This window comes from Carassius auratus, chromosome 28 (assembly GCF_003368295.1).
Source record: "Carassius auratus strain Wakin chromosome 28, ASM336829v1, whole genome shotgun sequence".
Taxonomy (NCBI): domain Eukaryota; kingdom Metazoa; phylum Chordata; class Actinopteri; order Cypriniformes; family Cyprinidae; genus Carassius; species Carassius auratus.
Genome location: NC_039270.1, coordinates 6,187,757 through 6,215,535, shown reverse-complemented (window position 1 = coordinate 6,215,535; position 27,779 = coordinate 6,187,757). Strand labels below are relative to the sequence as shown.

The following is a 27,779-nucleotide window of genomic DNA, read 5'->3' as shown; positions in this document are numbered from 1 at the left end:
CAAGCATGCTACCTAGTGCAGGGATGGGCAGCTCCAGTGTCCTGGAGAGTTTAGCTCTTTCCCCATTTAAACAGATCAGGACTACACTCTGCAGGTCACTGTACCTCCACAACCCTGCTTGCATGGAGCAGGCCCATCCACACTCATTGTCAGCAGAGCATACTTCGAATGACTGGTGTACTCAACAGAGTGAACACAGATTAACCAGACCTTATGCCAATAATCAGGAGTCCTATTTCCGGTGGCACCAAGTTCTAATAGTATAGTTTTGCAGAACAAGGCATACCATCTAGACCTCACCCTGAAGAAAAAAACAAAACAAAAAAAAAAACAATGGTACAGCATTCGTGTTGGTAAATGGAAGACAAAAGAAACTGTTCTGAACACTTTAATGTTGACACAGGTGAACAGTAATCTCCAGCTATTATAGGTAAGTACAAACAGATGAAGACAGAAGCAGCATTCTGGACCGGCACAACAAGCTACTACTTTGCAGGCAATGTCGGCAAAAAAACAAGCGTGTATGAAATAGTACAATTATGCATGAGCATATCCTCTCTTGTTTGAACATTGAGGTTAGATTACACTTGGACTAGAGCTGAGAGTTTAGATTTAGTTTCACTCCAGATTTGTCCCACTTCAAATGCACCTCCTTTAGAGTCCCGACTTTCTTTCCCCTTAGGTTTACACGCCAGGAGCAGCTTGTGGTTGTCAATACTGGAGGTACAGTCTATGGTGTTGGTAATTTTTCAGCTAAGTTGTTCAATACTTGAGATCTTTTTAGTTAAAACGGCCCTTTTCTGCTTTTTAAAAACTGGCAACTTGCATTAATCACAAGCAAAGGGCACATTCTGCAAATGAAGCACCAGTTGTATTTGGAAAGTGGGAGGTGATAACTGGAGTGGGAAAAATGTTCGCTATGCATCAAGGCTCACTGACTTCTACAGGCCTACAAGTTTGGTCCATCTCAAATCAAGCCAATCGAACAAGGCAGCAGATTTGACTGCCAGAAATCGGTAATGCACCTTAGCCTCCTAAGGACTAAACATCGGATCGGATTTAAACCTAGACTCTAAAAGACAGCTCCTCAATGTCTTGCTACAGGAATTGTTTTTAAGGCCACATGGCGATGAAACGGTTAAATAAAAACCCTATGCCGTCACAGCAGGGCAAGGCTGATTCTTAGTACGGCTCCCCTAGTGGACAGGATGTTCAGATCCTGCAAACCCTACATCACTACAACCATATTTGGACTCACATTCATACCAAGAGTCTAGTAAAGACCTCCTCTGCCATAATCACACTAACATTTCTAGTTATCCATGCTACGCTAACGCTAGGCTCATCTCAAAGGCATCAGACATGTTCCCTCGGGGCAAAGGCAAACTTTTGAGTACTCCCATTTCACTCAAAGGCAGATCATGGTTAAAAGAACTAAACAAACAAAAAAACATGTCAGAGAAAGGAATGTCGGGGGATAAACGGGGAAAGGGTTTAGGATGCAAGAGGAAGACAGAAGGCTGTGAAGATTACTCATAACAACCATGTCAAAAGTATCCATGAGGTTTTTTTAAATGTTTTTTTTTCCTCTTTTACTTTTATATACAAACAAACCAAAACACAAAATATGGATTGTGCACATTTTTGTTTGTTTTCACATATATATTTCATGAAAGCCTCAATACTCATTGGGAGGGAAAGGGATTCTAATATGGAGGGAGGGAGGAAAACTGGACGGAGTGTGAATGATCCTTTTCCTTAAAATCGTTTAAGTAGTTAATCCAGGATTATGATGTTGATGATGATGATGAAAATGATGATGATGATGGAGGCAGCTGGAGGAGGTTGGAGAGGAAGAAAGGGGAGGAGGGTTGGGGAAAATGGGGGTTTGGAAACCGCTCAATCTTTCCAGTCCTTCTTGATGTTGAGGTTCCATTCCCAGGACAGGTGGTCGTGCTTGTCGTCGTCGGTGAACTTGGATTTAATGTTGTAAGTGCCGCGGGCCAGCATGCCTTTGGGTGCCTCCTCTAAAGGCGTCAGGAACTCGTACTCATCCGGTCGAGGCCCATAGCTGCCCACCATGTAGTCAGACTTGTCGACTGAACACAAGAAACAGGTGAAGAGGTTTAAACGAATCAGAGTAGACTATTTGCGAATATATAAATTCATTGTCAGTGGTTTGTTTGAGCAGTCAAAGACAGTGTACATGTGTTATGGATGGGAAATATACAAAATGAACTTTTCATCACTCATACATGTTCAAAGACAACCCAATTTAGGGGTGTGCGATATGTATCATCTATGATAATACCGCAAAGGTTTGTTGTGGAAGTTGTCATTATGGAGTATGCAAGTTTAATAAACAATAAGTTAATACCATGCATTACATTTTTGCTTAGTTTGGCAATTAAAATAAATGTTCCAAGCATGCATGGTTTTGTGAAATGACACACACCACTAGTCAATGTTCAATGTTATAAGGGCTGTCAAAACAAATATATACTTTCAAATATTTGTCAAATTTAAAATAAAAAGCCACATTGGAAATTAAAATGTAGGCCATTTGTATTAAAATATGCATACGTATGATGCGGTTTTGTTTATAGTTAAGCATCTTAATGAGCAATAATTGGTTTATAAACATTACGCTTTTTTTTTTCTCACAGATGGTCATGCTGTTTTAATGCTTTAAATAAAAGTAATTTGTAATATTCTTCTTGATGCTGCCTCATGTTTCCTCAGGGGAGAAGCCAAAAGCTTTTTTTTTTTCACTGAAATAATGCATTTTAAATTTGAATTTATATATAGTGTAAATATTTACACACTTGTTACAAAATGTATACCCTCTATTGTATTTTATTGTTTGTTGGTTTGTTTTCTATAATTTCTTTTCAATGTAAAAAATGTTTTCTTACAAAAATAAAAGAAAAATTGATTATTACTGTTAGTCTTTTAAACAATTTAAAAGCAAATACTATTATTGAGAAATACTTTTTTTAATGCTATTCCTACTTCATGTTAATTTTTGCATAAGACACAAAATCGAAACATATTGATGGTAGACTGCATGGCCTCCCAAAAACTAAATATGTTCAAGCATAAATGGGAAGCTTTGGTGAAGAGAGGGGAGGTAGATTTTCACATCCAGTTCCTCAAACAACTGGAGGCTTTTCTTTTTAAATAAATCAAAATCCCACCACACACAGCACACGATTTGCATAATGGCATTTCAGCGAGGACAGAAGCAGCTCTAAAAGAGCGGCCCTATCCAATAACTCCTTTATATCAATACATCTCAACAAACCAATATAATGCAGAAACCTGTCAAGAGAATATCTGGGTCACAGAACTAATTTCACCCCAAAATGTAAATGTTTGTCTTGACAAATCCTGGAAAGCAACACACTGATCGCGGTTCCTGTTCATTTTGGGATGAAATGTACAGTGTATGTGAATGTAGTTTGGTCATTTTTAAAGAAACACTTACTCTTCACCCCTTTCCTGTAGGTATGCTGTACGTACTTCAACCCCGAGACGATCTCTTTGTTTACCTGTAAACAGATGTAAATATACAGGACCAGTCACATAATATAACTGATAAACAGGCATCATGTCTGCATGTGTTGTTTACATGTAGGGACAATATACAGTGTGTGAGCATCTATAACACAGCTGATGTGTTCACACAGCTACTGCTCAACACGTGACTGGAGGAAAGGTGGAGAAATGTGGAAAAGTCAGAGTCCAAGCTTCAAATAAGAGGATATACTCAACAAATGTGGAAGAGAAGTACCTTTCCTGGATTATCCACTAACAGGCACTAATACATGGCAATGAAATCTAAACGATCACTGGATCTCTAGCAGAATTATCATTTACAGTTGGGACACCATCAGTTCCTAGCAGCTACTGCATCTAAATGTTTCCATGTGTGGTCATCTAACCTTGAAGCTGATCTTTATCCTGTACTCCACTCCCTCCTTCAGCACAAACGACTGCTTCTTAAAGGACTCCAGATCACCTGAGAGAGGAACAAACACAAACACAAGTTAGGCCAGCTTTCAGAACATACCAGTGAGTGCATCGTTTGAGCTCATTCAACTCATGAGGGCCGGTTCTCCATCTTCATTTAACACTTCTGTCTAGTGTCGCCTATTTTAAAAATGGGTTTCAAAGTGCAAGTTTTTGAAAACGGCACGGTAATCATTTCCGTGTTAACACCCAAAATTGGTATCTTCGAAAATGGTTGACGTCATGCACGTGTTTAGTACGTGTTAGGTATGTAGATGTGTTGATTTTAAAGGCAAGCGCTAACAAACATACACAACAATGGTGGATTAGATGGCACTGTTGTTGCTGCTCAAGAGTTTGCTGAACGCTTCTTCAGCAAAGTGTGGATTAACTTTACTTCTAAAATATGTAAAATTTCCATTGATAAGAATAAAAATGATGTATGGCCAATAAACTCCTAGTCGGGTATGGTAGAGATTTCATGTGTAAATGACAGACTGCAGTTGAATGCTGTTCCCAGCAGATGGCCGCAGGACTCTTATACTGTCCTTCTGCTCTTCATCATTTCTCTGTGTGCCAGCACTGAGCTCTCGCTTTCAGGCTGCTGCGCTCCATCTGGGCCATGTGACCGCAAGATTACATCGCACCATAGGTTTGGCTTTGTGAAAACGTAAAGAGCATTTACTAATTACAGAATGAATGTATGCAAGAGAAATGACCTCAAACGGTTAAATCACAACATATGCAATGTGATGATAAGAGGGGTATTTAAATGTATGCATACTATAATTTCTTTTTTTGTCAACATTATCAAATTCATGCTAACCTATCATTGTTGAAGTCTTACTTTCAAAAACAATATTTAAAATGTTCATTGCTGAGGTTGAAACATGCAGGAACCAAAGAGGTTTGTCCTGCCATGTCACAAGTATACACTGATCAATGTTTATGGTTAAATAAAAGCCTTAATTAAATGCATCCTTTCTAACACCAAAAAAATAATATAAAATTGCTTTATTTGTAAATAGAAGATGAACAAAAGTCTTAGAGCTAGATTTACTAATGGCTTGCGCGAGCACAAACCAACTTTTGGCATTAAATAGTACTTTCAGGTATTACTAAAGACGCACATTGAAGAATTAACGCTGAAAAGGCATGGACAGAGTTATTTTTGTGCCTGACCTTATTGAAAAGTTTTCCTTTTAGATACAAAAGTTATGGGAGGATAGTATTCAAACTAATCATTCAACGCGCTTTAATGACATCAAACATTTCTGGCAGTTGCACCACATTTAATGCTCCTAGAGTTTAGTTGAGTTAATGACAATTAAGGGTAATCTCTACTTACCTTGAAGGTCAAGGGTCAGCGGGGCGGGAGCCGTCTCGCACATAAGAGTTAGCCGTGTGACCTGAACGTTGGTAACGTTGGGATCTGCGAAATTAACAAATATAAGTACACAAGAAATACCACAGACATTTGACATCCGTGTATCCAGAATCGGAAATAAATTCAGGAAAATGTGAAGAATTCCTCCCTTTGGAGACCATGCAAAGGAATTTGGAGGAAAAGAGGATTTGTTGGTTCAATCACCATAAATACATAGTGAATACTAAACCAGAATAGAGTTAAAATAATGTTAAAATAATGAATCTTGTTTCAGTTGATAGACGTTGACAGGTTGACTTCCTGAGGAATGTCTGTCAACGGCGACGACTTCCAGAAACACTCTGTTTGTTTGAGACGCTCAACTTCTGGCTTCGCTAATGCTGTGAAATCTATTTGTTCAGTCGGCCGATAAAAGATGGAGAGGAAGTATATATGGGAAACCTGTTTGAAAACACATCTTTGCGGACCGCTTGTTCTATAAGCAACTCGGGTCAACTTTATTATTTGTTTAGAGTACGGGCAGCAGTCCCCGTTAATGACGTCCATGTGAACGCAGGTACTGTGGAAGCACCCCACTGACTCTTACTGCAGCACATCCATCATCCGCTGACATCTCTGTGGGAGCTGCTTCATTCACTCTACATTAAATCATCAGATTGAGGTGCGTGATTAAACGCCCGTCTCTTGACGCCCGTTCAAACAGCTCTGCAGGTGCTGGGATGAACCATAACACGTCGGGTTATTGTATTGGCTGACTGCTGATAAAAACAAAAAGGAGCAGGAACTCGAGATAGGTGACCTCGTTTTCCAGCGCTCTTGTGAGGGAGCTGCCAGACGACGCACGAGGACAGCAGCCGGAGGCCCAAGAGTCTACGGCTCTAGCCCAGAACAACAAGATTTACTCAAGTAGGACACATTCCTGGATCAACACTATCTGATGGTCCTGGAACAAAATGCGTATCTGGACGAAGATCACACGCTAATTATTTAGACAAATACTGCAGTCAGCCTAGAAACCAGCAACTACCTCAGTACATCAACAATGCAACACAAGATCCAATTATCTCTAGTTTAAAACCAGCATTGAGTTCTTAGATGTGTGGACTTTGTAATCACGGGATTTTTGTATTTTTTATTCAGTGGCTAAAAATGTGATGTGGTGTAATCAAATATATATATAAAAAAAGAAAAGAAATGCACATTACCAAGTGTTAAACTTTTTACAAACCAAATTTGGAGTCAGTAAGATTTCAATGTTTTTGAAGTCTCTTACACTCCCCTAAGGTTGTTTTATTTGAACAAAAATACAATATAACAATTCAAAAGAATATTAAATAATATTATTGTCTTTTCAGATTTTTTATTTCATATTTTATTCAGCATTGTTACTCTGATCTTCAGTGTCACAAAATACATTTCTTATTATCGATGTTGAAAACAGTTGTGCTGCTTCATATTTTTGTGGAAACCATTTTTTATTTCTTTCAGGATTCAGCATTTATTTGAGATATCTTTTTTTTTAGGAACACTATAATTCCAAATTTGTCAAAAGTTAACACTGTGAATATTAACCTTTTATATATAAATGTTACTTTACGGTCACTTTTGACCAATTTAATTTGTCAATGGCGAATAAAACCTTTTTATGAGTAATTTTCAGTTTTTTAAGAAGTCTCACCGTGTGTCTTTTTGACCTGAACTAATGATCCTTTGAAAGGAAAAGGTTTTTATTTATCTAACTCTCCGCAGGGTTCCTCTCTCTGATATTTCCTGTTTAAGGAAACTCTCCACTTTCAAGAATAGCCAGACCACCATGACATTTGGACTTTATGCCCTTAAATAAATATATTAAAACAATTCAGAAATGAGAAATATTCATGTTTTTTTTTTTTTTAATAAATGAGTGAATAAAGAGAGAGAGACGTTCTGCAGGAGGGAAAGTTGCATCATATGAAGCTGCCCCTGAGACACAGCTATAAGCCAAGACAGACTTATCAGATGAGCTCAAATCAAAGAGTGCTGAAAGGAGAGCTGGTCCATGGGAGGAATTCTGGGAAAAGGACTGTTTGCAGAGAAACTTTCATCAAACTAGGTCGGAGCAGAGCGTGTGTGTGTGTACAGTGAAGCGACACACACCTGCAGTAACGCTGCAGTTGCCCAGCAGTGCCTCCTTGTACTTGCGGAGGCTTTCGTCATCTTTGTCCAGCTCCTGGATTTCTTGCAGGCTCTTCTGAGCCGGCGGCTTGTAGTTGACCGACTCCGTGTCCTCGTTCTCGGCTGCGATAGCGGCTAGCTGCTCTGGTGTGGGCTCCTGCTCGGCCATGATTGACAGCTGCAGGAAAACACAAACAGACACAGGTCAGAGGAGAGGAAACAAACATGACCCTTACCAAACACTCCCGAATATCATTATAGCAGTGGAGCCTGACATTAAGTCAAATTAAGTCATGTGATCAGTTCTACCACATGGTTCATTTTTAATAATATTAATGCATTTTAATGAATTCACCACACACACACACAATGCAATCTCCAGCCATCAGCGGAAAAGGCCTTGAGAAAGAGGCCTAATGTGGGCTTCTGTATTCAGCACTACTGCATTAGTGCTCAAAGCCAATTACTGCAGGAAGTCAAATACACTGCACACAGCACTGAGTGTGTGATCAGGACACACACACACACACACACACAAGGGAGAGTAAATATTTTAGGATGACTGAACAATTTCAAACCAAAATGAATATAAATTTCAGATTTGTCCAGGTCAACTTCAAGCAGTTATATTATATATAAAAATAACTCCGGATACTACAGTTAAAGAGTTACGGATCTGTAGATTTCGCAGTGTTTTAGAAACAAGTCTCTTCTGCCAAGTCTCTTTCACCTTTATGTGTTCAAAGATACAGAAAAATAGTAACATTGGTGAATAGGATTACAAAATAATGTAAGGAAAAGCTGAATTTTTCCATCACCATTACTCCAGTTTCAGTCTCACTCAATCCTTCAGAAATCAAATATGCTGATATTCTGCTCAAGAAACATTTCTGATTATCAATGTTGAAACTGTTTTGTGGAAACCATGAAACTTTTTTTTCTTTCCCCAGGATTTTTGAGGAACAGAAAATTCATGACTGCATTTATCTGAAATCAGTCGTTTGCAGCGTTATAAATGTCTTAACTGTGACTTCTCATTCAATCTAATGTGTCCTTACTGAATAAAAACCTTAACTACTAAATTTTAAAATAAAACTTTTGAACAGTAGTGTTCATGCTACAGATTTAAGATCTGTAAACTAACAGTTAATGCAAAAACACACAGCAGTGTCAATATAAAGCAGTGCCTTTTCTCAAATATATGACTGAGCTTTGTAACTCCTGAAAATGACTGGCTGAATCTGCCAGAGCAGTTCATTCACATCAGTCTCACTGCTGGATGTTTGAGACTCATCCTCACATCTTTTAAAGTTTCAAGCCAAATAAAGAGGGGAATGCAGAGGAAGTCTGGGAAACACTGGTGCTGCAATGCAGCAGCCCTGGATCAGAAAGTGCTGGTGTTCTCGCTGCGAGCGCACTAAAGAAGAGCGCTTCACCTTGACAGCGGCGTCTGTAGTTTCCTGTTCTGCAGAACTGCAGCACGCTCCGCTTTCACAGAGACACCTCACTGTGGGGACTTTCTTTCCTTACATGGTGTTGGCGTGCTAGACGCACAAAATCACACTCAGAACAGAACTAAGTCAGCTCGCTTTGACAACAAACATGCACCTGCAAAAGACCGACCACAGTTCGTTGCATTTTGAAGCTTTAATAAATCCAGGGTGCAACAAGTTAACTAGCTCTGTAGCAGATTTGCATTGCCCTATGAATTAGCTGGAATTGCGGAATCCAGAAAAGAAGCGATTTTCTATTGAAAAACAAAATAGCTTAATAAAAGGTTCCATTTCTTTTCATCAAAAATGGCTAACTTTGTCACTTTTTTTTTTTAAAAACGTTGTTTCCTTAGGAGACACTGCTCAATGCTTACCTCACAGGGTCCTTCAAGTCATCAAGAAGAGAAACTCCACTTGGCCGCCAACAGCGTAACTATTTCTATAATAAATCCAAACACTTGTTTCAAACGAAGGAAAGGCCTGCCAGCTGATCTCACAAACAGCTGTAATGAGGACCACAGTGAACGAACACACGATACGAGCTGAGAGAGCCAGTGAACAACGAGAGAAAGCACATGTGTACTAGCACAGCCTGAAGGTCGTGTGTATCGAAGACAGATGTTGTTTGAGTAACACTTCAGGAGACTTTTCAGCTTGTCTCAAAGTGGTTTTCTGTGCTATTCTTTAAAAATATGACAACAAAAAAAAGAGCCTAACATTCTAGCAAGTCATCCTGTTATTCTGAAAGCTGTCCTTATAGTTTTGGCTGGACGTTTTTGGCCAGTCACGGTCAGACAGGAACTCAGATATCACTGCATGTCTTTTTCCCTTCTGGGCCTCTGCGCTCCCCTGGCAGCGAGCGAGAGAGGTCGTTCTTCATCAGCGAGCTCTGGCGCACTACTCCAGCGGCTGGGGTTTGAAGTTCAGGATCAGCAGCCTGACGGACACATGATGGCTTACCATGTTCCTGTTGGCACTAAACCAAGCGTGTCCAATCACTTTACTGCACAGTCCAGATTCCATCTAGATTCAATTCAACTGGAAGTTTCGAGTGATGCTGAAGACACTAGCTTGCGGCCACCTATTTGAATGTGCATTTTGGAATAATCGCATAAAACATAAAATAAAAAAAACACTATGGAAATGCCAAGATGTGCATAAATTCTAAAAAGGTTCATAAATAAAATGTATGCACACAACTGAGTAGGATAAACTTTTTATCTGATAAGAAAAACTGCGCGTTAACTACACATTTACCGAATAAAATCCTCCATGCGCATTGAAAGTCGTGTGACTTTGCGCTATGGTGATTTATTCGCAAGTTTTTATGCGATAGTCCAGCCTTGTGCATAAGTTAAATTAAATTTGCATCTTTTCATGGAAACATAGCTATTGATTAGCTACTTCAAGTGTGTTCATTAATAGCTTGAGCTGAACTCTACAGGATTTATGATAGATGCAACCACTGGATTTAATCTAAATAAATATGTATAATTTCGATGTTTGAAGCAAAAACAGATTGGTCTGACTTTAGTTTTGTGAAACTACATAAAATATATCTGAACGAAACCACAGACCAGCTGGATGAGAGATTCACTCCTCTGACAGCAGGTGGCGCTTTTGAACAGCTTATGATACAGCGTTTCCTGGGTTACTGCTGTAAACAAAGCAGAGCTGCGCTTATGAACACTAATATGCATTGTTCATAGGTAAGATGAAAAGAAAATACCACGTAAACTTTTCTAAAGATATTTCCCCTCAGAGATAAACTCCTATTCCAATTATATTGAGATTTGTTCGTCATTTTAATTTTTTTTTTTATTTAAACTGGCTCACGGTTAATCAATTAATCCCTCATTTTAGTTGTCTTGTAAATGCCCCCACAATCTTTGTTTTGGGATCTTTTTATTAGAATTTATTTGTAAAGATAACGCAAGTTTTAGTACTCCCCCTACAAAATCCAACATCTATAACAAGCAGTATTTTAACATATTTTCACTAGCATTTTTTCTGTCGAGTTCCATTTGGTCCCAAGATATTTGGATTCAAAATGCATGCGTGATATAAGAATTTATAGATTTGTTGTTTGTAATTTCCATTTTTTTATTTGAGGGAGGCAGAACAGAAAAGCACCAGTGTGTACTAAAAAAAGCAGCTCATGCCCCTTCTGGCACTGACAAAAGTTAATTAAGACTGATGGAGTACAACCTGTTTCTGCTGAAGAATCAGCAAAACATGAAAACAAGGTCCTGCAGCAAGTGCAGTTCAGCGAAACGCACTCATGCCCAGATTACATCACTTCAGCTGCCAGAGTAAACCGGTACAAACACCATTAGCCATTTGGCAGTCGTCTCAATGTTAATACACAAGAGGGAGCACAGGGTAATTCCACACAGCTGAGTGTGATGGACTAGCAGTGTTAATTTTGACACGAAATTTTAATTTAGTTTTAGTCTTAGTCTTTTGACTATAATTCTTTTTAGTTTTAGTCAAGTTTTAGTCATCTGATTTGTTTTAATTTTAGTCTTATTTTAGTCGACTAAAATTGCTTGGTATTTTAGTCGACTAAAATTGCTTGGTATTTTAGTCGACTAAAATTGCTTGGTATTTTAGTCGACTAAAATAAGACTAAAATCAATAACAGATTTACTAGACAATTTTTTACAGCTGGTATAGGAAACAAACTTAACCAAAATATATAAAACACAAATTCAACTTTATTTCAACACAACTGTGTCTTTATTTCGATTCAAAAGCTTTTATGCAGCAACAAACACTGTCATGATAATGTAAACAATAACTAGCTGCCAATTGACCATCAATAAAAGAAAAATAACGTTAGGTCCAGGACCTTAAAGCTTACAGCTGAGCTGAACAATAAGTGCATACATTTAAAGTAAATATTTAATAAGTTGGCAGCTAGGTGGATAAAAAAAGTAAAGTGTAGTATTCATTTGTCTAGCAATATTGTATGTTTTAAATACTACAATATTGCTAGATTTGTATGTATAATGATAGGATGTGAACATTCATGTTTCACATGACTAATATAGAAATATTTGTGATATTGTCAACAAGTAGAACATTATACAATATACTAAACATTAGTATTAATCAAATGTATTTATCATGATATTACGTATTAGTATTGTGCTCGCATCTAATTTGAAGAAGGGGCTATTTTACAGTACTTTTCAGTTCGTAATATTTAATGCTACAACATCTACGCACTGCACTATTCCAATTTTGCTTAGCTCAATAAACAAAAGAACATCGTTGTAAAATTACATTTGAGAAAATGTCCGGGTGGCTCGTCTGTAAATGTCTTTTCAAATTGGTTGTGTTCTTGCCACGAATGAGCGCTCTGCGTGCTTTACACTTTGTTTTGTTTTGTTCGTCGTCAAACGTGAAGTGAGCTGTGGACATTTTGTCGCTCTTTTAGACAGTAGGGACTTTAAGCAACAGCTGCGAATGGAACGGCTACAGCGACCGGAAGTTCGCCGTCACACCGCTGTAGCCAAGAACGTAAAAGTCACTAAGCAACGGTAAAACAGAACAGCGCAACGCAGCATTAATTCATTTATTGAGATCCAAAAAAATATATAATTTAAAAAAGCAAGAGAAGGATTGCTTTTGGCGTTAAATGACAATCTTTTGTCAGAAGAGGAGTTTTTAATATTGTATGATGTAAATAAGTCTAAAAACATAACATTTATTTACCTAACCTCTCACGTTGTAGCGACTCCGGCAAATCAGCTGTTCTCCCGTAGTAGACCGTTAAATTAGAACGTCACAAAGTAGCAGTTAAATTCGCGCAGGCGCAATACAACGCCAGAATGGCGTTGCCGTTCCACCAGAGGCTGTTGCTTAAAGTCCCTATCACCTCTTCGAATGCCGACTTCCCGGGAGCTCATAAAAACTGAAAACCTTCGCTTCACGTCTCAATAAGTCAGGCTCTGATTGGTTCTCTTCTCTCATGCAGTCTGTTCTGTTTTGCCGGTTCTTTTGCTCATTCCTCGCATCTCTCCCGTCTGCTGATTTGATTTTCGTCACAGTCTATTTTCGTCTCGTCCTTTATTCGTTGACGATAATGTCAATCAATTTAGTCATAGTTTTAGTCTCCATCAGTGCCTTCTATTTTAGTTTTCGTTTCGTTTTCGTCGGCAAAAATATATTCGTGACGAAAATAATGACGAAAATATTTAGTCAACGAAATTAACACTGTGGACTAGCCAATTAACATGGTTGAAACAATTATTGCCTAAACATGGGCACCAGGTACATGACCCAGGGAAACAACAACAGGTCGTTGAAAACAAGGCAGAGCGAGCGGTCACAGCCAGTTCACGCACTCAACGGTGGAAACGGCTTGAATTTGACATTAGCACCACACACACATCTCCATTCAGTTCAGTCCGGCTGAGCTAAATTCACTTTAATTAGGAATTATCCAGAACTAATATCAGCAGGGAAGCCTGAGCAAGACTAACTTTTTAGTCTGGGTGTTACAAAGCCTGGGATTAGGTTCGTTTCTGAGCAACAGTGAAACCCAACAAGATTTTGTAGTCAAGATTAGTGCTAATTAATGGAGGGAAGTGTTGGTAAGAGCAGTGGGATTTCAAATGGCGCCAGGTAAAGAGGATTGACCTGACAAACCTAATCAGTATCCTCATGAGACTCGGTTATCCTCAGGTTTACACTAAGTACAGCAAAGACTTGTGGAGTGAATCTGATTCTGCATTGATAGGGCGACTGGAAATGGACCTGCAGTGTGGATGCTATAATTAATTGATGTAGAAGAAAGCAAGGCTGTTCATTACTATGAGGTCTGTAACACAAAACTCTCCATTAACAGAGCCATTCATCTCAAGTACAGTAGCTTGGCGGAGGCTCTTTCGAGTACACACACAAACGGTGATGGAAAATAGGTATTTTTAAGTGTACAAATAACTGGTGAAAAGTCATAGGCCTATGTGATAAAGTACTGTGCTAACTTTATCCTCTATAAGTGTCAAAGTAAACTACTTTAATGCTAAAGCCTTCAGGATATTAATATTGTTATGCAAGGTGATCTTACAGCCAGGAAACTGTAGCTAAGGAGAGCACTCGTGTTAATTAAACAGCAGGTCTGATCCGCTGGGAAAGGGAAAGTGAGACTCTCACTGTGCTGACTATTTTTCACTCCGTTGACAAGGCCCAGACTAAAAAAAATGACTTTAGGAGCCATTGGCTCTTCATTTGAAATATTTAAGCCACCTTTTCATTAACTTTGACAGTCCACAAGTTGTTCAATACCAACAGAAATCATATGCACACTTTTCAAATCCGTTTTGAGCATTGGATCTGTAGAAACATTTGCATCAATATCGTAGGCGAACATCCAACTAGATATGATGTACTATAATAAAAAATATGAGTGCGAGTAGATAATTAACAACATATTTGCATCAATACACTACTCTTTAAACCCCATTTCCATACAGTATGCAGTTATACATCAGAATAATTGTGTCTAGGGCATCAACATATTGGATTTTACCGATATCCTATATGCCGATATTTTGGACGATAGCCAAAACCAATACTGATACATTTTCTTTTATTTGGATTTTGGAAATAACAATAAGACTCTCTTAAGAGATCAATGGCTCAAGCCTCCATTACCAACTTTAAAATGACTTTTTGGAACTAGCAAAAGATGCGTTAGATGAGATGCGGAAGTAGTAGTCCTACTCACAACAGTGATTTAAGCACAAAAACCAGACAAATCCCTTTAAATATATCTTCTGATCGATGTCTTAAGATGTGGTAAGTTGAATAATTGACTCCGGGCCATTCAATAATTAGAAAAATAATGCACAGCCAAGGTGGGGATGCAGCAACGGCGTGAAGCGGAATGATTCAACAGCCAGTCGTCAATTATTGCTTAAACAATAAAGATCTTTCATAATGAAAGTACAACGAAAGCAATCACTGCTCTGTGAAGCACGTCAAACTGCTTACGTTTGGTTTTATGACAAATTACAGAATCATTCAACAAAACTGGTTGTTCTGCAGTTTGCTTTGTTGAAAGGACCCTTTATTATTCAGATTATGACAGTTTATTAAATCACTTAGAACTGGACATAATTTCATTTTTAAATAAAAATAAATATCACTTAACTGTTCACATTCATTTGAACAATTCATGGATCAATTCAAACCATGAACTCACAAGCAGGTTAATTAAATACATATTAACCAACATGAAGATTGTATGCAATATTAAAGCACAGAGTAGCATTTATTTATGGGCACATAAAGACGTGTGCTAAAGATGTGCAATCGACTCTGAACGGTCTGACAGTTGAATCCACTGATCTATGGAAAGGTCTTGTTGGCTGAAAACATCCAAACACACAGATTTGCAGAGCTCTTTGTAGGTGCACTATTGGGTTGCATGCGTGTTACTGCACAGAAAATGAGTTCCTGTCCCACTTAACCCCAAATCCAATCACAACAGTTACATATCCTGCGGCCGCCACAACTCTGTGACAAAAATAATTGGAAAAAATTGAACTGAAGCATGCTCACAGACAGATTACAATATGGGAAGAAACCCCAAAGGGACAAACAAACAAAGAAGCCTTACAGTGTTAATGTCAGTCTTAAATTAACCTTAAGTGAGCTTGAACAGCCACAATGTGCAAGACCAACTATTATCTCCACTGTAGGGTCATGTGTGCGGTTCGGCCCAATGGAGGAACTGTGGGTAACGGAGCACCACACAAGCACTTACTCTGTTTGGCCCGGACCCAAGAAGACTGAACTTAATTAGAGAGAGGATGAGTCAGTAAAGAAACACTCTGACACACACCACAGCACCGCAGGACTGAATGATAATGTTCCTGGGCAGCTGGAACAATCTAAACTTAACATAAAAACACTTAATTCTACACTGAAGATGGATAAAGACGTTGTACAATGATGACAGGGTATGTTAAGCTGCACAGATCAAATCACCTTGTGAATAAATCCCAAAGAAATGGCTCTTTTCCTATGCTGATGTATTTCCTATTAAAACAGGAAGTCAGGGTGGGGCATGTCTTTAGCGGCCAGTAGCCTCATTGCAGCCACAGCTGAACCATTATTTTCTACACTTTATTGCTAGTCGATGTCAGATGATGGTACATTCCCATTATAGGAAGTATTTGATAGGATACGCTCATAAATGCAACATGACTCATCAATACCGTCAGTTTTCCCAGAAGAGACAGATAATTTAAGGGGAAATACGATCCACCAAAGGTTGTTTAGTGTTCAGTTTCAAGCAGCACTCAAAGCCACCCAAACTCTTATTTTGGATTTCATGGTGTCATAACACATGTCCAAAATGACGTTTTCTGAGAATGGTCTGGAAAATTCCAATGTAAACAGAGGAACTTTGTTCATATCCTTGCCTCTCCCTGGAACTCAGGGAATACTGCTGTAAACATTTCATTCTTCTTCAATTGCCCTTTGGTCGTTACTTCTCAGTATGCAGCTGCCTTCTTAGACAACATTGAACTCTCTTATTGAATGTTTAGCTACATGACAACGATGTACTAAAAACAGAAAAGCTTTTCCTTTGGATTTTTAAAAACGTTTCATGTACAGACAATTTTGTTTTGTTTAACAACGTTGTCAAAACAATCCTTATTCACATGGATCTACGAAAATGACTAAAAATGGTCTATTGCACGCCAGGCTAGTATTTGGTGATGTCATGTGACTAAGTAAAGAAACACTACATGCCTGCACACATACTGAACATGTAACACACATGCACATATTCACAAATTAGCGTCTTTTACGTTTGGGTTTTCAAAGTCTATCGTTAGGAGATTTTACACTTTGAAACCGATTTTCGAAAATGTATGTTTTGAGGTCCCTAAAATGCTTTTGTCATGTAAAAGAGTAGCCTAAATGCATTAAAAGTGTTTTGTTTTTGGTTGAAAACGGTGTCATGTAAATGCCGTTAAAGGTAGGGTAGCTGATTTTGAAGGGGCTAGCAATAGCAAGCTAGCATAAGATCCCGACTAGCATAAGCCACGCCTCCTGCAAAACACATAAACATGCTCAGAGGATAAACAGCAACACAAGATACGATATTGGTGGAGGATTGAATGCACCACTGTCAGATTACCTCCCGTCTCATTCACCGGTAAGAAAACGTTACAGTACCAACAGCATAGTATTACAATAATAATGCGTTTCATTCTTGCTCTGTCTGCAGTAGCGCAATGATGCATCATGTCTGTGCAAACAGGGTGTGCAGAGGTATGCAAATACATACACGGACAGGCATGCAGGATGGTGGTCTATCATCATGTTCAACCAAAAAATATGATTGGACAAACATTTTATGGTTCTTTGCCAAACTAAATACATTTAGACCACTTGACTGTGACTGAAACCAGGCTGTAAAGAGACTTTCAGCAAACGTAACCAAATTTTATTTGGAAACAAATCACCTACCCTGCCTTTAAGTTACCTCAAAAGAGACAACATTTTAAGGTAGCTATCTCCACTACATACAGTCTCTCAGTTTCGGTCCTTCCCCCCCCAGCAATCTGAAATGATCACAGCAATTACCAACAAATCAATGATTCAATCAATGGACAAGATCAAGTCCCACCAAATGGTTTGTTCTTTGTTTTAAGAAGACGTTTAATTCAGCTATACATCACAACGAGGAAGTAATGATGTACACAATTTCAGTTTAATGTGATTTGAAAGTAAAAGCTTTGACATGCTGACAACTTGATGAAGTAGAACTTCAAAAATCCAATTTATGTTTGAATAAAAGCTTTTAAAGGATGTGGTGAAAAGTGTAGAGTACCAGGCAGTAGATGCGGTGTTGGGCAGGTGCCTTCAGATCCATCAGCCTCACTCAGGGGGAGAGATTAGGGTTTGGCCAGATTGTGACCAGACTTCCCTAGCAACAGCCGTGAGCCTCATACTCCACGATCAATACCACAGCCTGCATCAGTGGAGGGTCAGCTGTGCTGACTTTCAGTTCGGGATTGGCTCAACTGAAAACCAACATTGAGCAAGATATTGAAAGGATTGAAAGTGCGTGGAGGGGATGTTGAATGTGGAGATCCCTAGGGCCGTCTTTTGTTCAGGCGAAGGTCGGACATGTGGGGGAGAGCAGTGGGATCCCAAAAACTGGGCTGCATTTGTGTCCAAATACCTTAAGCTGCAGACAGCTTGACAAAAGACAGATGTCCTAGAAGAAATGAGAAGAGAGGAGACCGAAATGGATCACACTTCAGGAAGCCCCTCCCAGCTCTGGCTCTTGTCATCATGAACATACTAGGACAAAACCGTAGTGGTGGTAACCCCATTTAACATACAAAACTACGAATAAGTTTTGTATGGAAATCGCCATAAAACAAAAGCATGCAAGTGGTGATGTCTTCTTTCAACTTCCTGTTCCTTCAACATCCTGTGCTAGATCTCTTCCAAATAACTTAGGTTAGCATTTATTCCCATTACATGTCAAGATCATGTGACGTGAATACCACTCATTGTGATAAAACTAAACTTCAGATTTGCTAATTGAAAAGGCTCTGAAAGACAGATATTAGAAATAGGAAATATGTCTTATGTAATTTGTATTAACTAAATTTAATAGTAACAATATATGATGTAAGTATTATTGGCTTGAAATAAGGTTGTTACAAATACAACATTTTATATAACCACAAAAAAAAAATCTTGAAACCACAGTAAAAATTTCTATGAAGTTACTGAAGACAAGTAAAAAGTCAGTAATAAAACAAAATGATAAAGCAGATTACAAATGTAAAATGTATTTTACAATCATTGATTTAAAGTTGGCACTCACAGTTATATTTTAATAAAATATTATATATATTTAGATTTAAAACAGTTTATACTTTCACAAGTATTTTCTTTACCTTAAGTTCTTTCACAGCTTAATGTGCTTTTATTAACTTTTTTAATATTAAGCAAGTCCTGAAGTTCAGAGCCTAAATTTGAAGACAGTCTCATTAAAAATGTGCAAACTTGTATGAACGAGATGGTTGACTGATTTTCCACTTTAACTGGTATAGCACCCTCCCCCCAAATGCACAGAAGTATAAATATATGCAAGTATGCAATCACGAATGCAAATTCTAGGAAAAAGAACTGCAAATACTTTCACGGCCTACATGCTTAGCATTGCTTGTTGCACAACAAACTTGCTTTTCAAGATTTTCCTCAGACTGCTGTAATGCTATGACTAGGGTGACCACCTGCTAATAAGCCCAAGGGGGGACAAGGGGTATGTTTCTGAGGGACATTGTGGGACACTGCCTTGCGCGGCGGTGCCCCCACCCCATGGGCAGACTCACTGATAGTGGTTTACCCATTTCTAGCACATACCACCTTACATGGTATATTAATAATGCCCTATTACCCTAAACATGTGTTATTGCTGAAGTATTCTCATGACAGAATTGACAAATGCACTTCCACTTACGATTTACTTTAGCTATTTAATTTTAATTATTTTTCATTACAATTTATTAATTTTAATTTATAATATAAAATTAAAGGATTAAAATTAATTGTAGTTGCTCAATACCACAGGAACAGTCTAAACTCACAACTCCAGATGTCCACGGAATGAGAAGGGGGAGGAAGGATGGTGAACTATAACTATACAAACTATCAACTATAATTCAACATTTCCAACATTAGGTATTTCTAAAGTCTTATTACTCGTATATAAACACAATAATCAGTCAATTACAGGCCTAAGCCAATAATGTACTGTTTCACTTAAAACATATTTCAAACACTTCAAAATGGAAATACTCCGGTTATTGCAACTAGCATACAAAATATTATGAAAACAGTCATCCTTCAATTCTTCAAAAATATTTTGTATAAATTAAAGATTGTTCTTTTTTAAAGTTACAAAAGCTTTTTAATCAGGAGCAGTGAGTGATTTCTTTGTTGTTGCTGTTCGATTAATATAAAGACTCACTTTAAGAGAATGCACTTCTCTTGCACTGAGATACAGTGGCCTTCGTTCAGCTGGCTATGTCTGCTATAGGATACTTACCAAAACAGTCATTTTGACATGATTTTTGTGAGAATTTGTCCATTTAAACACAATATTTCAGAGAGAGCTTATATTTGCACGCGTTCTGAGGCATGGGTTTGCACGCTTCGATTGAGCTCATGCACAAATCTTCACACTGCGCGCTCGAAACTCGCTTCCTCTGGCTCTTACATGTTTAAACTAACAAAGCTTAAATTAGTTTAGTTTAAACACAGATATCAGCACCCAGGTGATGACGGAATAAATTACTGCTCATATACAGCATTCGCGTTGAACAAGAGTGAATGATTTGTCCAGGGTTTTTTTTTTCTCTCATGTTTTTGTAATGTCTGGGAAGCCAGAATGCGCATGCATCAACAGAAACATTTATTAGCTGAACCCTGTTTTTTTATGTGCCATTTATAGCAAGCCATTTTACAGATGATATTACAGATGCTTTGTCAGATTTTAGTTGAAGCGCGTGCCGAACCGTGTGTGGTGAACCGAACGGTTTGGTTTTTTTCAGCGAACCGTGCCATCCCTATTACCTCAATAATCAATCAATTAGCTACAGGCCTAAAACAATCATGCCCGAGCAGACAGATATGAGTACATCTCATCACACCGGCACCCGCGTCTAAATCAGTTGTATGGTCTGGTTTTCAGTCTAAAACAGTTGCGTCAAGTATAAATGTCTCGTCTGTTTCGGGAAGTGCGGGCGCAGTCAGCAGAGGCTCGCACCTCCCAACTCGCACCGGAGGCTCACACTTTTTTTTTCTCAGATTTTGAAAAATCTTCACGATCGACTTAAAATGCTTCTAAGATCGACTTGTCGACCGCGATCGATGGGTTGGTGACTCCGGATATAGAGCGTCCAACTTTCTTTTGAGCAAGCATTGATTATGCGTGACACAGTCTCAATTTGTGGGACGCATGAATTGGGCTTCAAACGCTGTGCGCGCATTTATATTAGCATTATGAATTTCACATGTTTCAAAGTGCTAAGTGTAAAATTGAGCTTGCCTTTCCACAAAGATTCGGCTTTTGAAATATTAAAAGGTCCCCTTCTTCGTGATCTCATGTTTTAAACTTTAGTTAGTGTGTAATGTTGTTGTTAGAGTATAAATAATATCTGTAAAATTCTAAAGCTCAAAGTTCAATGCCAAGCGAGATATTTTATTTAACAGAATTTGCCTACAAAAAATGACCCGTTTGGACTACATCCCTCTAGTTCCTGCAGTAATGACGTCACTAAAACAGTTTTTTGACTAACATCCGCCCACATTAATTCACAAAAAAGGGGGAGTGGTCTTGTTGCGCTCCGAAGGAGGAGGAGGAAGAGCTGCGTTTGTGTTTATCTCCATGTCGTCGAAACGCTGTTATTTTCATCTCGGAGTCCAATCAGTTTTGTTTGGGCTTCCCAGGGATGCTGTACTTGGAGATTAATGGTTACAATTTATGTTTAACTCGGATCCCGAAAATTATAATCCACAAGTAAAACTATGCGCAGCACATTTTGCTCAGGACAGCTTCCTCAATCTCAATCAGTTTAATGCCGGATTCGCACAAAGATTATTCTTGAAAGATGGAGCAGTTCCCTCTTTGTCTGGAGAAGGCGTTGTTTATGGACCACAACCGGAAAGTGTATTTTATTATTTAAGTTGGTGCGTTTAACAGTTTCTGTAACTTACTACACAAAGGCCAACGCTGTTTAGCTTTGTTAACTAGATGTTAGGGCTGTGCAAAAAAATAAATGTGATTTTCAGGTGCATTTCGTCAGTAAAAACGCTCCTGTGATTATAAGTACATCTCCAGCACATGCTCCTGCCCACTTGCTTCTCAAAACTAGTCCAATCTCGTTTCCAGGAGGACAGCACGCGCTCAGCTGCTGTTGAATCACAACACAGGAACCGCTGGCCCAATCAGAACTCGTTACGTATTTATGAAGGATGGACTTTATAGAACAAGGAAAACATCAGCCCGTTTTTTCGACTACAACAGCGGTATACAGATAGGAGAATTATGTGAAAAATACTGTGCTTTTTTACACGTGAAACATGAACATATGTTACATTGCACACTGTAAACACAATCAACACAATCAAAGCTTCAAAAAAGCGCGAAAAACGGGACCTTTAAAATGACTCAGCTGAAGGACATGCGGCTAAATGTTGCGGTTTAGTACAGTGCACTGTAATACAGGTCCATACTAATTATGACTTATTTAGTCAACAACATTGTTCTTTTTGACAATTTCAGACCAAAAGTTAAACATTTTTTATCTATTTGGCTAGCATGCTTTGTTGTTGTTGACATGCTACTCTGCCTGAAGAAATAAAAGCAACATTTCAAGCCTTTTCAGGGCAAACACAGAAATAGATTTAAGCCTGTCTGTACTTAAAAAGTCTTTAAAAGGCTAAAAATAAAACCCTAAAATAACTTCTTATTGGCCAGCTGTAGCTTCTACCTTGACTGGGATCAATAAAAGGCACGAGCACCCGCGGGAGCATAACAGAGACGCTCATATCAGTGATGGCCCATCAGGCCTGACCTTTATGTGGCTTCTCATCACAACTCCCTGATGTCCATCTCACCGCTGCTGTATCAGCCGGAACGACTACATAAAGCAAATCTAGATCTATTATTCATTCTATGGACTGAACTACACAATTGAGACAATGACACAAACAAAACACTAAACACACCACCCGTTTCATCAAAATTCATCAAAAAACACAGAAGTTCTTATAGGAAGGTAGACTGAATTTGGACAAAAGCACAGACGTCCTCAAAATGTTTGACATAAATTCTCTGGCAACCTGCTTTCCCTTCAGTTTCCCCAAATAGAGCTGAAATATTGAATTGTGTTCAGTATATAGGACAGAGCCACCAGCCTCCCTCTTTAGCTGCAAAGAAACACATCACTGCAGTATTCACACTTCTCTTACTCTTATGACAATATACAACATGTTGTTGGACAGGTGCACCCATTAAACATCTACTCAGTCTTTGATAACATCATATTTTTAACTAACTAAAACAGAGAACACATTGTTATTAAAGCAACAAGTGCGTTACTATCAAATATTACCGACAACTTGTCCGTTTAACTTTAAATACTGTGTAGCGAACTTTGAGCATACTACACATTCACAATTGCAACAAATATTGTAGAATAATTAAGCAATTGGCTGCTCGGTACACTTAGGGACAGAGTTTAAACACTGCAGACACCGCCCTGAGTAACTCACGATAGAGAGAAGGCTTAGCTCATGAATATTAATTACGTCCTGCCTGATGCAGTCAATCACGTGACCTAATAAACATACGTAAGCCAAGCCACTTCGCTCATTCGCGAACGGTTTCCGTTTTTAGCCAATCAGATAGACTCACAGGGCGAACGTCGGCTTACGTAGTTAATATTCATGAGCCAGTTCTCCTCCTGGTAGCACAATCGAATCAGAGAGAAGGAACTAGAAAATACATCGCGCCCCTCACACCACACAGGAAGGAAATTAGCCTTGATTTTTCTTTTTCCCAGCAGTGGGCTTCTTTTGTTAATATGTAAATATCCTAACATTCGCTCTGTTCTCAGGCAAACACTGCATTAATCTCTTCGCCTCGCTCTCCGTTAAGATAACGTTAGATTTAACCTGATTAAAATTAACCGGGTTTTATTACACAGAAATTCATGATGATGCGTGATATCCTCATAAAACTGCATCAAGGCAGCTTTCTTTTCTACCGGAATTAATGAAAAAAACTAGGGAAAAAAACAAGATAGATCATGAATTATTCTGTTACTCCCAAATCAAGATGAACTTGCAGCTCTGATCCAGGAACTTTCTCATGCTTGCAAGCTAATGCTGCTAACCGAGCATCATTTACAGCAGCATTACGTTTAATAATAAAAAGTACGATGTGCTTTCGGTTAGATCATCTATAAAATCCACAAATCACGAAGAATCAGTGGATTGCGTGAACAGCAGAAGACACAACTGCTCGGCCCTTTCCTCTCAGGTCGAGATCTGAAGTCACAACAGTGTTTCAGTGTATGACCTGATACACATGATACATCTGACACATGAGCTGTTTCACATCAGATCACAGTTCCTTTTAGCGACACGACTTGTTTGTCGGATGATTTCAGATCAGAAAACACGCTGTCAACATGAGCACTTTACTTTCTATGAAACACAGGCTACACCCCAGACTCAGAGATGATGGTGAAGTCTGATGTTCACAGGCTGCTATCAGACAGCGCCTGCTGATCAGTTCAGACCCGAGCCGGTCAGAGGTGATCAAATTAACCCTGGACCCCCGATGTCCTCCGGTCTGATCAATTTTTACTATACAAAACATCTCATGATCATCTTTATAAAGGACTGGGTGAAACTGGCGGAGCCGACAGGAAAGATCACTGGCTATCTCATGTCAGCCTGCCGTGGATAACCTTAACGAGCTACAAAAGATGCTAAACTACCGGGGGGGGGCGTCGCCGCAAGCGATACGACTGTCGGATAACGTCTGCACGCGTTTCACGAAATCTTCGCAGTGTTCGTGTTGTGAAAACTTACCGTGGACCTGCGGGGACTGCAAGGCGACAGCTTCGAGAAAGCTTCCCTGACTTCTCAATTTTTACTGTCTATGGGAGGGAACGGCGCGAGAACACACTTCCGGGAATACCATCGAGCGCGTGAGTCACGCGGTCTGCTCTGCTCTGCTCATGCGCAGCCACAACCGCCCCTCCCTCTCTCTCTCTCTCTCTCTTTCAGCCCATGTGAAAAATTAGCACAATTTACATATGATTTACAGTTTATTTTAATAAATATCAAACATTTGTGCATTATAGCTGACACCTACATGAACAGTTACAGTTGTTTTTATGACTGTAAGTCATTCTCCTCAGATGCTACTGACGTTAGAAAAGTGTATACCAATATCACATGTAACTTTAGAGACGGTCCCTAAATTTGAGACTCTCGAATGTCCAACGTCCAGCCAACTTCATTTTTTCATAGTTTTCTTTTCTCTGCGCCGGATTGGGGATGTCCTTTACCCATATGTCCATCCATCAATTATGAACATTCAGCCGCAAACATCAGGTCGCGAGCGCGGATGGGAGAATGGTGCCGTGTTTTTTTTTTTTTTTTTTTTGTGCAACTGGGATCAGCAGGGGTTCAGATAAAAAATCGGCAGCTGGCAGCAGGAAGTGGCTGCCATTGCCATTGAATCAATGCAGTAACACTGTTAACTACCAATGAAATTTTACCAAATGTTCAGACTGAATATACAGAGGAGAACTGGTCCCCAGTGTTTTTGGTTAGTTTGGTTTCTCCAAAGGTTTTTTTTACTCCAGTATCGACATCTTACAGATTTTTCTTTATTAACCACCGTTGCCTTTGGCTTGCTTGCTGTATGTATGACGCGTTCGCTCAACTTCGCTGCTTGAGGAAAGTGAATCGTTCGCTCAGGAAAGTGAGTCGCTCGCTGCGTGAGGAAAGTGAATCGTTCGCTCAACTTCGCTGCTTGAGGAATCGTTCGCTGTGGAAAGTGAGTCGCTCGCTGGGTGAGGAAAGTGAGTCGTTCGCTGCGTGACTCCTGAGGAAAGTGAATCGTTCGCTGAGGAAAGTGAGTCGCTCGCTGCGTGACTCGTGAGGAAAGTGAGTCGTTCGCTGCGCAAAGTGGATCGCTGGCTGCGCAAAGTGAGTCGCCGGCTGTGTGAGGTAAGTGAGTCGCTCGCTGCGTGAGGAAAGTGAGTTGTTCGCTGATTGGCTTATAAGTAAACAATCCCCCACGTGGGGTGCATTCTTGTGATTGGCTAAAACAAAGGAGATATCTGATTGGTTGCAGATCATTCCCTGTTTAAAAAAAGGCATTTGTGTGTGGAGCCAAGTCAAGGGAGTCTCAAAATTCACACACAAATGCAGTGAAGTTCACAGACCGCAAGCAGTTTGTGAATCAAGATATATGTGTGTGTGCATCAGAAATACATTTCTGAATCTTGTCCTGTGCATTTGTGAATCTTGAGTGCATTTGTTAATGTTGTTTGCATTTCTGAATTGTGTGTGTATTTCTGAATTGTGTGTGTATTTCTGAATTTTGTGTGCATTTCTGAATTTTGTATGCATTTGTGAATCTTCTGTGCTTTTTAAATTTTGTGTGTGCATTTGTGAATTTTGTGTGCATTTGTGTATCCTGTGTGTGTATTTATGAATTATGTGTGTGCATGTATGAATCCTATGTGTGCATATGTGACTGTAGTGTGTGCATTTATCTTTATTGAGACTCTTCTGGCTCCATAACATTGCACTGCGCGCAGCCGCAGACCAATCGGTGTTAACGTCACCTCGTCTGCGAGACCTTTTCTTTTTATATCATAAACACACTATCCCGATTGGCCTGTCCACACTGCTTAAAAGATTTAGTTATAAAGAAATTATAATTAAAATTAAGTATCGATACTTTGCAGAAAATATCGATACCAAAATAGAAGCTTCTGAGTATCGATATATATCGATACTGCAGCATCGATGTGCACATCCCTAGCAGCTAACAGATACAGGTCCTGTCATGATGAGCAGAGACTTTCGAGTGGATCGTTTCTCTTTAATAGCATTAAAACATGCATGTTTTCGTTTTATTTACTTTATTAACAAATTTATGTGTGTATTAGCAGCATTTGCTCAAGTTAAAGAAGTTGTTACCATGAACATCTGCTGTTTATTTCTCTCAATGTGTACACTTTTATAGCATTAATTGTTTAATTTGGTTAAATGCATGTGTATTAACAGTGTTTGTTTAAAATCTCTTAACTTGTGGAGGACGCCAGCGCACAGAAGCGTTCTTTGTTCACATTAGTTCATATAATAATATTAATATTCTTTATGTAATGTATTTTATTCATTAAGTCAATATTTTGTCAATTTCTTTACATAGTTTTTTATTATCAAGATGTAAAGCCTTTGCTGCATAAATAAGTCTAGAAATACCCTTTGCCTTTGTAATTAAAACTTAAAGAGAGGTCTCTTATTAGCCAATGATTAAATTTTTTTTCTTTTTGTTAGTGTGTGTGCTGTTTGTTTATTATGTGGTATATTTAATGTTAAAAGGAATAAAAATTCCTTTGAAAATATAACCCATTTATGAAATCAAATTAACCCATTATTTTTGTAAAAATAACCAATTTATGGGTAGAAAAAACAACCCATTTGCTGGGTTAAAATTAATAACCCAACTTCTTGGGTTAGTTTAACCCCATATGGGTTCTGTCCTATATTTACCCAGCAGTTGTGTTGGGTAAATATAGGACACACACAGAGCAGTGATAACACACACAAACACAGTGAACACACACCTTGTCTATCACAAAGTTCCTTTTCATTTCTATTAATAGGTTCAATCTGCAAAGAATTCAATTCAGGCTTTGGCTGACACCTGAGAGTAACTAGACGTATACAAATGTTTATAAAATTCACTACAATATTGAGAAATGACTGTATGATCATCTGTTATAACCACATTAATATTGCATTTATTAATTGGGTTAAATTATGCTTTTTTAAATAAAATAAAATAATGTGAATTTTGTTCCCCTGCCTCAAGTTCCCCATTCAGCTTTTTTCTTATACAAATTCTGTCATGGTCGCCAGCCCGG

General features: G+C 38.8%; 1 protein-coding gene across 1 annotated transcript; it reads right to left on the bottom strand.

Moving 5' to 3' along the window:
* Positions 1-375: 375 nt before the first annotated feature.
* arhgdia (Rho GDP dissociation inhibitor (GDI) alpha) lies at positions 376-24,857 on the bottom strand. The gene is made up of 6 exons (XM_026207416.1): positions 24,700-24,857; positions 7,535-7,730; positions 5,360-5,443; positions 3,945-4,021; positions 3,488-3,551; positions 376-2,099 (listed from the first exon to the last, which is right to left on the bottom strand). Exons 2-6 carry the CDS (start codon positions 7,719-7,721, stop codon positions 1,900-1,902), a joined length of 612 nt encoding a protein of 203 aa, XP_026063201.1. The 5' UTR covers positions 7,722-7,730; positions 24,700-24,857; the 3' UTR covers positions 376-1,899.
* Between the last annotated feature and the right edge of the window lie 2,922 nt (positions 24,858-27,779).

Bases quoted from the DNA above. Each gene is read 5' to 3' on its own strand.
- arhgdia (XM_026207416.1), bottom strand. From the start codon at position 7,721: ATGGCCGAGCAGGAGCCCACACCAGAGCAGCTAGCCGCTATCGCAGCC. The intron at 3,552-3,944 runs GTTAGATGACCA...ATCTGTTTACAG, and splicing joins GGATAAAGATCAGCTTCAAG to GTAAACAAAGAGATCGTCTC. The intron at 2,100-3,487 runs GTAAGTGTTTCT...TCTTGTGTTCAG, and splicing joins CTACAGGAAAGGGGTGAAGA to TCGACAAGTCTGACTACATG.